Genomic DNA, 9853 nt, shown 5'->3' on the forward strand with positions numbered 1-9853 from the left:
AAAAAAAGCAGTAAGGATTATAGATGATTTGAACTACATGATTAATAAATTTGACCTAATTAAGAGAAATTTTAGTTTTAAAATTATATATTACACAGGGGCACCTGGGTGGCTCAGTAGTTGAGTGTCTGCCTTTGGCTTAGATTGTGATCCCAGGGTCCTGGGATAGAGTTCCACATCAGGCTCCCAGTGGGAGTATCTGCCTGTATCTCTGCCTCTCTCTGTGTGTCTCTCATGAATAAATGAATAAAATCTTTTTAAAAATTATATATTACACAAAGACTGAAAACCAATTACATGTTTTCCTTTAATAGAGCTGTAAAAAAACAATTAAATCCAAAGGAAAGTAGAGGAAGAAAATTTAAAAAGTACAGAAATCAGTGGACTAGAAAACAAATGTATAATAAAATCATTGAAGCCAAAAGCTGATTCTTTGGAAAGATTAACAAAATTAATGAATCTCCAGAAAGATTGTTCAAGAAAAAGAGGAGAAAAAACCTAAATTACTAGTATCAGAAATAAGGGGCCCCTGGCTGGCTCAGTCAGTAAAGTGTGTGACTCTTGATCTCAGAGTTGTGAGTTCAGTCCCATCATAGAAAATAGAGATTACTTAAAAATAAAATCTTTAGGGGATCCCTGGGTGACTCAGCGGTCAGGCTTCCTGCATGGACCCTGCTTCTCCCTCTGCCTATGTCTCTGCCTCTCTCTCTCTCTCTCTCTCTCTCTCATGAATAAATAAATAAAACCTTTAAAAAAATAAAATAATAAAATAAAATCTTTAAAAAAGTAAATGAAAAAGAGGACTGTATACAAATCCTACAGATATTATCAAAATGGATATTATGAACAACTTTATGCCAATAATTTTGAATTTTTAGTTGAATTGGACTTTTTCCTAGAAAGAATATAATACATCAAACTGACACAAGAAATAGCATTTACGAAAACCAACAACTAACATCTTACTCAATGGTGAAAGACTGAAAGCTTTCCCCGTAAGAGCAGTAATAAGACAAAGATGCCTGTTTTCACCACTGCTATTCAGCATTGTACTAGGAGTTCTGGCTAGAGTAGTTAGGCAAGAAAAAGAAATAGAAGGCCTAGGAAAGAAGGAAGAAGGAACTATCTCTTTTTGTAGATAACATGATTCTATTTAGTATTCCAAATCCCATAGAACCCACACACCAAAAAAACTAGACCTAACATATTAAGCAAACTTTCACAGTACAAAATCAACACACAAAAATCAGTTGTGTTTCTATACACCAAGGAATGATCTGAAAAGAAAATAAAAGAAACAATCCCATTTACAATAGCATCCAAAAGAATAAAATTCCTAGGAATAAAATTAACCAAGGAAGAACGAGACTTGTACATTGAAAACTACAAAACACTGCTGAAAAAAAATTAAAGACTTAAATAAATGGAAAGTGTTCTATATGTTCATGGATTAGAAAACTTAATATTATTAAGATGGCAGTACTTCTCTAGGCAACCTACAGATCCAGTATACTTCCTCTCAAAATTCCAGTAGCCTTTTATATGGAAATAGAACTGACCCTCAATTGGTTAGGAACTGCAGTGGCCCCTGAATAGCCAAAACAGTATTGAAAAAGAGAAAAGAGGAAGACTCACGCTTTTCAATTTCAAAACTTACTACAAAGCTATAGTGATCAAAACATTATGGTACTGGCATAAGAATAGACATTTAAAAAAATGAAATGGATTTGAGAGTCCAGAAATAAACCCAACAGCTATGGCAAATTAACTTTTGTCATGGGGAAAGAATAGTCTCTTTAACAAATGATGGGACAACTGAGTAATACATGCAAAAGAATGAAGCTGAACTCCTACCTCACATCCTATATAAAAATCAACTCAGGGACGCCTGGGTGGCTCAGCCGTTGAGCGTCTGCCTTCAGCTCAGGATGTGATCCTGGAGGCCCGGGATCGAGTCCCACATCAGTCTCCCTGCAGGGAGCCTGCTTCTCCCTCTGCCTGTGTCTCTGCCTCTCTCTCTCTCATGAATAAATAAATAAAATCTTTTAAAATAAATCAACTCAAAAATAGATCAACGACCTAAATATTAGAGCTAAAACTATAAAACTCTTGGAAGAAAATAGGTAAGTCCTGGAGCACCTGGGTGGCTCAGTGGTTGAGCATCTGCCTTTGGCTCAGGTCGTGATCCCAGGGTCCTGGGATGGAGTCCTTCATCACGCTCCTTGCAGGAAGCCTACTTCTCCCTCTGCCTTTGTCTCTGCCTCTCTTTGTGTGTCTCTCATGAATAAACAAATTAAATCTTTAAAAAAAGAAAACAGGTAAGTCCTAATGACCTCAGATTGGCAATGACTTAGATTTGACATCAAAAGCACAAGCAACAAAAGAAAAATAGATAAGATTTACAAATATTAAAAACATTCATACATCAAATAATGTTATCAAGCAAGTAAAAATGAAGGGAGCACCTGGGTGGTTCAGTCGTGTCTGACTCTTGATTTCAGCTCAGGTCATGAATTCAGGGTCATGAGCCCCATATCGATTCTGCTCAGCATGGAGTCTACTTGAGATTCTCTTCCTCTGCCCCAATTCTAGCACATTCTCTCTCTCAAATCTTTAATTAAAAAAAAAAGAAGTAAAAAAAAAAAAAAAAGAAAAGTAAAAAGATAACCGACAGAAGAGAAAAATATTTCCAATTCATATGTCTTTTTAAAATATTTTATTTATTTATGTATTTATTTATTTGACAGAGAGTGAGCACAAACAGGGGAGCAAAAGAGGGAGAAGCAGGTACCCCACTAAGCAGGAAGCCCAGTGTGGGGCTTGATCCCAGGGTCCTGGAATCATGAATGGAAGGCAGATACTTAATTGACTGAGCCACCCAGGCGCCCCTCCAATTCATATATCTGATAAGACTTTAATAAGCAATATATTTTTTGAAAATTTTTACAATTCGTCGACAAAAAGACAACTGAATTTTTAAAAAGACAAAGGACTTAAATAAATAACTATTTCCCCCAAAGAAGATATACGAATAGCCAACAAGTACATAGAAAGATCAACATCCTTGGTCATTAAGGAAATGCAAATTAAAACCATTACGAGATAACCACTTCACAACTTCCAGGATGTTGTAATCAGAAATATGGAAAATTATAAGTGTTCTTCATAGAAATTGTGTAGAGAGAAATTAAAGAAGATCTTATAAATAGAGGAATATATTATGTTCATAGGTTGGAAACTGTCTTCCAAAGATGTCAGTTTTTCCATAGCTGATCTATAAATTCTATATACAACCTCAGTTAATAATCCAACAGATTTTTTTGTGGAGACTGACTACCTCATGAAATTTATATGGAAGTGCAGAGGATCAAGAATAGCCAATACAGTAGTTAAGAGCAGAGCGTGACTTACACTGCCAGACCCGAGACTTGTTTCAAAGCCCTACTACTTAAAACAGAATACTATTCACCTAGGACCCAGGACTTGGTTTCTAAATACTATTCTCCAATAAAAGGAGCCAAGATTCCTTCGAAGAAGTAGTTTTCCACAACTGGGGCACGGAAAATACAAAATGAGCCTGGAACACCTTTTGGTACCAGTAACCAAAGACATGCATGGAAACAGATGAGGGCATGTTGAAAGGACACAGGAGTCAACCTGATGGAGCTTCTAAAGGCCAAACCTAGATCAGTTTGAGCAATAAAACAAATGTGACCATATTGAATTATAACCCATAGACTAAAACAAATACAGGGATTAATACTGATAAAAATAAATGAGGAAGAAAGGATATCTCTTCTACACAGAAGAATTCCAATGAATGCACAAGGAATTAGGAAACTGTAAAACCACCACCATGCAAACACTACAGTTCTTGTTACAAGTAAGATGGGTGCTAAAATCAGTGGGCAAAAGATTGAGCAAAAAAAAAAAAAGGATATTTGCATAGTTTCAGCATCTCCCCGCAAGATACTTATCTGTCACAAAGAGAAAAATAGTAACTTTTTACAGTGGAGAGACCCAATAGACACCAGCATAACCAAATGATCATGGTTAGTGTGTCAAAATCTTGAAAGTCAAGGGAAAACTAAAGAATTGTCAGAGATTGGAGGAAGCTAAAGATACATAAATACATGAAAGGTAGGATCTTGGATTGGATAATAAAATAGGAAAAGGACATTAATGGGAAAACAAACTAGTGAAATTCAAATGAAGTCTCCTATTTAATATTATGACAGTATTAATGATATATCCGTACTAATTTCCTGGTTTTGATCATTGTACAATGGTTGTGTAAGATGTGAACATTGGTAAAGCTGGGAGGAAAATATAGATGAATTTTATTTTTTTGCAGCTTTTCTTTAAGTTCAAAATTATTTCAGAATAAAAGTTAAGAGAAAAATTAATGTGGCAATGATACCAGGTGCATTCATTTCCCAGGACTGCTGTAACTAAGTACCACAAAACCAAGTGGCTTAAAAATAACAACTTTCATGTCACAGTTCTGGAGTCTAGAAATTTGAAATCAAGGTGTCAACAGGCCTTGCTCCCCACCTCCTCACCTCTTCCTAGTTTTTAGTAGTTACCAGAAATCTTTGATGTTCTTTGACTGGTACCTTTATGATTTCAGTTTGTCTCTGTCTTTACCTGGCCTTCTTCTCTGTGTCTCTGTGTGTTTTCTCCTCTTCTTCTAAAGGCACCAGTTGTATTTGATTTAGGATCTCCCCTAACCCCAGTAAGACCTCATTTTAACTACTCTACAAAGACTCTATTTCCTTTGAAAAAAAAATTATTTATTCATGAGAGACACAGAGAGAGGCAGAGACATAGGCAGAAGGAGAAGCAGGCTCCCCATGGGGAGCCCGATGCAGGACTCGATTCCAGAACCCTGGGATCATGACCTGAGCCAAAGACAGATGCTCAACCACTGAGGCTCTAGCAGACATGAATTTTTGACACTATTCAACTCAGTATACAAGAATAGGCAAATAGACCGATGGAACAGAATAGAAACTTTAGAAACAGGCCCACATATTGGATCTGATTTACAACAGATGTACCACTGCTATGCAATAGGGAAAATAAGGTCTTCAATAAATGAATCAAGTGAAAATCTGCATGTGGATAAAAAGAATCTTGACGCCTTCCTCGCATCATATATAAAGACTAATTTCAGATGGATCATAAGTAATTTTAGTTGGATACCTAAATGGGAGAAGTAAAATAACAAATTGTTTTCATAATATACATGAGAGAATATCTTCCTAACCAAGGGGTAGGCAAAGATTTCTTCAACTGGACACAAAAAGAACTGACATTATTGGGAAGAGTTTATAAATTAGTGTGAACTTAAATTTTAAATTAAAAGCTTCTGTTCATCAAAAGATACCATCAAGAGGCAGCCCGGGTGGCTCAGCGGTTTGGCGCTGCCTTCCGCCCAGGGTGTGATCCTGGAGACCTGGGATCGAGTCCCACGTCGGGCTCCCTGCATAGAGCCTACTCCTCCCTCTGCCTGTGTCTCTGCCCCTCTCTCTCTCTCTCTCTCTCTCTCTCGTCTCTCTGTGTTTCTCATGAAGAAATAAATAAAATCTAAAAAAAAAAAAAGATACCACCAAGAGAATGAAAATGCAAGCAGGAGTCGGAGATAGTTGCAGTACATAGACCTAACAGAAGACTTATATCTAAAATATATAAAGAACTCCTACAAATCATTAAGAAAAAGGTAACTCATTTTTTAAAGACAGGCATTTTATAAAGGAAGTTATCCAAATGGACAATAAGTATATAAAAGGGTTCTAAACATCATTTGGGAAATTCAAATTAAAACAAATGAGATACCACTGAATAACTTACCAGATTGGCTAAAGTTTTTTAACTGATCCTACCAAATATTGGCAAAGATGTGAAACAGCTAGAGCTCTTGTGCATTACATGTAAGAGTAGGTAGGAATCAGTACAAGCATTTTAACTAGCAGTTCTACTCCTAGGTATGTACTCGACTGAATTGAGTCTATATGTCCACTAAAAGATACTGTAGAATTTATGTAGCAGCTTTATAATAGCCCCAAACTGGAAGTAACCTAAATATTCATCAACAGTGGAATGGATAGTCTTATATTCATATATTGGAATACTATATGTCAAAGAAACTACTGCAACCATGTGTATGGATTTCACAAGTAATTGTTAGCTAAAAGAAGTCAACACAAAAAGTATATATCAAGGGGCAGCCCCAGTGGCGCAGCGGTTTGGTGCCGCCTGCAGCCTGGGGTGTGATCCTGGAGACCGGGATCGAGTCCCGCATCGGGTTCCCTGCATGGAGCCTGCTTCTCCCTCTGCCTGTGTCTCTGCCTCTCTCTCTCTCTGTGTCTATGAATAAATAAATAAAATCTAAAAAAAAAAAGTATATATCAAATGATACATTTATGTGAAGTTCAAAACAAGCACAGTTAATCTGTAATGATAGGAATTAGGATAGCAGGTACCTCTTAGGGATAGATATTGATTGGGAGGAGTCACTTTAGGGGTCCTGGAAATGTTCTATATCTTGAGCTGAGTGATAGTTACGTGTGTGTGTGTGTGTGTGTGTGTGTTTAAACATTTAGCTGTATTTTTTTTTTTTTTTTAGACTTCGAAAGTCCAGATTTCTTTGGGAGAGAGAGAACACAGACGGGAGGGCAGAGGGAAAGGGAGAAGTAGACTCCCCACTGAGCAGGGAGGCTGACATGGGGCTCCATCCTAAGACCCTGGGATCATGACCTGAGCTGAAGGTAGGCTTAACAGACTGAGCCACCCAGGCACCCTATATTTATCTGTATTCTTAAGATTTTCATACATTATTAGATGGATGTTATACTTAATTTTTTCATTAAAAAATTGATATATTGGGCAGCCCAGTTGGCTCAGCGGTTTAGCGCCGCCTTCAGTCTGGGTCATGATCCTGGAGACCTGGGATCGAGTCCTGCGTTGGGCTCCCTGCATGGAGCCTGCTTCTTCTCCCTCTGTCTGTATCTCTGTCTCTGTGTGTGTGTGTGTCTCTCTCATGGGTAAATAAATTTTTAAAAAAATCTTTTTTTAAAAAGTGATATATTAAATATTATTGAAATAAATAGACTATCACCAATATAAATAGAATTGAGGCTTCTTCATTAAAATATTTGTTGTGTTGGGGATCCCTGGGTGGCTCTGCGGTTTGGCGCCTGCCTTTGGCCCAGGGCGTGATCCTGGAGTCCTGGGATCGAGTCCCGCATTGGGCTCCCGGCATGGAGCCTGCTTCTCCCTCCTCCTGTGTCTCTGCCTCTCTCTCTCTCTATGTCTATCATAAATAGATGAATCTTTAAAAAGATTTTTAAAAATATATTTGTTGTGTTAAGATTTGGTTTTAATGAGATTTCACTTAACATTTGGATAACATAACATTTTATGGTTCATTGGCTACTTTCTCATAACATGGTAACAGATATGTCATTTGGGTGTTTTTCAGGATAAATATTTTGGATTTTAAACTAAATGATATAAATTTCAAAAATCTGTTTAAGAATTTTATCAAATTGTTACATTGGAAACCTCAATATTGCATTGCTCATTTCTGTCTTTTAGGCTAAGACATCAAGCTCATAAAGAATTTTATGCCTACAAACAGGTAAGAAATTTATTTCAGATTGGCTTTGATAGTTTTTTTGTTGTTTTTTTAATCAAAAAATGAGAACTTAGATTTCCACTCATATTTTAAACTGGAACTGGATTTACTTGTGTTCATTTTAGCATTTCACTTCCAGTTTGCAAAACAAAATAGATCAACTTCACTTTAAGTATTTTCTATCTTAAGTATTTGAAGTTATATATATATATATATATAGATAGATAGATAGATAGATAGATATAGTTATATATAGTTGTATATAGTTATAACTGTATAACTGATATATATATAGTTCAGATGATATAATAATATAACAGAGAACTTTAGACAACATTGCGAAAAGGAAATGTTATGGCTTATAGTCCTTAAAGTTACTTTTAATCTAATGGAGTTCAGAGATTTCACTAAATGAATTTTTTACCTCTTCCATTAGAAGACATGTCAGTTCCACAGAGGTGACCAGTTGCATTATAGTGATCTCATCTCCTCCTTTCTACTAATGTTACCTTACATCATACCACCAGAAGTCAAACTACTGTGTCATTGCTGTTAACCACTACTCTTTGTACTATCATTCCTTTGTTGATTTGTTCTTTAAGGGAATAAACTTAGCTTTTCCTGATGGCCAAGTAAAATTTGTTTTTTCTTCCATGTGTCATCATCCATGAACATTTTACCACTGACACCAAACAGTGGGCCTAGGTGTTCCTTAATCTTCTTTTGGCCTAAAGTATGAAATTATTTTTATTGTCCTTAGTTGTTTTTTTTGTTTTTGTTTTTGTTTTTTGGTTTTTTTGCTTTCTGGTTTTTGGGGTTTTGTTTTTGTTTTGTTTTGTTCTTGTGGGGTCGTGGAGCAAGCTTTAGTTTATTTGAGTTTTTAACCTTGCTGACACTGATGCTATAGGACCACGTCACCATTTTAGGATTATGTATCTCTGTCTATCTCTTGTTTGTGCCTCTTTGAAATCTGAGCTCATTATCAAGTCTCTTAGATGTCCACACTGATGTTCATAGATAACCCCATGCTCTTCCCCATAGGTCTCATGTGGGATTCATACAAAGTTGAATGTCTTGGTTTTCTAAATGAATGAATCCTTTTGTTTCAATATTATCATAAACTTGACAACCTATAAGATATTTGTATGTAAGCTAACTAGAAAATAAAATTGGCATTGGTGGTCATTTAACAAGTGAAATTGACTGATAGAATTAATAGAGTAACAAGACAGTAAAAGTGGTCTTTAAAACATACTGAATTGGAAATTTAGTAAATCCTTGGATAGCTGGATATAGCTTTTGTTTGTGATTTCTGAAAATGTGATTTTCCTTGAAAACCATTTTTGATTCAGGAATATAAGATATTCAAAACTGGGAGATTTTCCCCAAATTTCACTTGCCTACTTTTTCACTTTAAGAATGGCATATAGTTCTAATAAGCTCAAATTTTTTCTTTTCCTTTTATTTTTTTAAGGATTTTATTTTTTTAAGTAATTGGTATACCCAACATGAGGCTCACACTCACAACCCCGAGATCAAGAGTCACATGCTCTACAAACTGAGCTAGCCAGGCACCCCTGGAAATTTTCCTTCTAAAAAATAATCTACTGCCCTCTTATCACTTGTCATTTTTTTAAATTGGTTATCTAGGCACCACAAAATCAGGTTAGAGACACCTGGGCGAATTTTAACTTAATTTACATAACTCTGGGTAGAGCTAAAATTTTCTAAGGATAATGATGTATAAAAATAAGCAAAACTTCCAAGATTAAGCTTGACCTTGTTTTTTTAATATTTTATAAATTAATAATCAGTTCCCATCCACCAGTACTATGTCTTAGTGAATCATGAGGATCAATCTCATTTATTTTCCTCCTAAATTAGCACTTAGTCCAAATAAGCATTTATTTATGTCTTTTCCTGAATTTTAATCTATACTCAAAAGTATTTTAAAATTGCTTTTCAGGAGAACATTGCTCACTGCTCAAAATTTTTTAAAAATGTTGCTTAAAAAATATATGGCTACAATGTTCTATCTCAATATAAGAGAAATTTGACTGGGAGGAGAAATGAGCTACATATACACAAAAGGAAAATGTATATGAGTATAAAGAGAAAATTTTAAACTATAGATTTAAATGGGCATAACATACTTTTTTGTCTAACAGGTTATATTAAAAGAGAAAGTAAAAGAGCTGAATTTACATGAGGTAA

General features: G+C 35.6%; 1 protein-coding gene across 4 annotated transcripts in view; it reads left to right on the top strand.

The window, feature by feature from the left end:
* Positions 1-9853, top strand: part of RNF24 (ring finger protein 24) — an 81508-nt gene that overhangs the window by 52333 nt on the left and 19322 nt on the right. For all 4 annotated transcript variants that reach the window (XR_007405709.1, XM_035706090.2, XM_025469402.3 and 1 more), the window contains 2 exons: positions 7600-7642; positions 9808-9849. Coding sequence is in view for 3 of the 4 variants with exons in the window: in XM_035706090.2 (XP_035561983.1) it covers positions 7600-7642; positions 9808-9849 (85 nt within the window). In the remaining variant the exon portion in view is untranslated. The remainder of the gene's footprint in view (positions 1-7599; positions 7643-9807; positions 9850-9853) is intronic.

Source organism: Canis lupus, chromosome 24 (assembly GCF_003254725.2).
Source record: "Canis lupus dingo isolate Sandy chromosome 24, ASM325472v2, whole genome shotgun sequence".
NCBI lineage: Eukaryota > Metazoa > Chordata > Mammalia > Carnivora > Canidae > Canis > Canis lupus.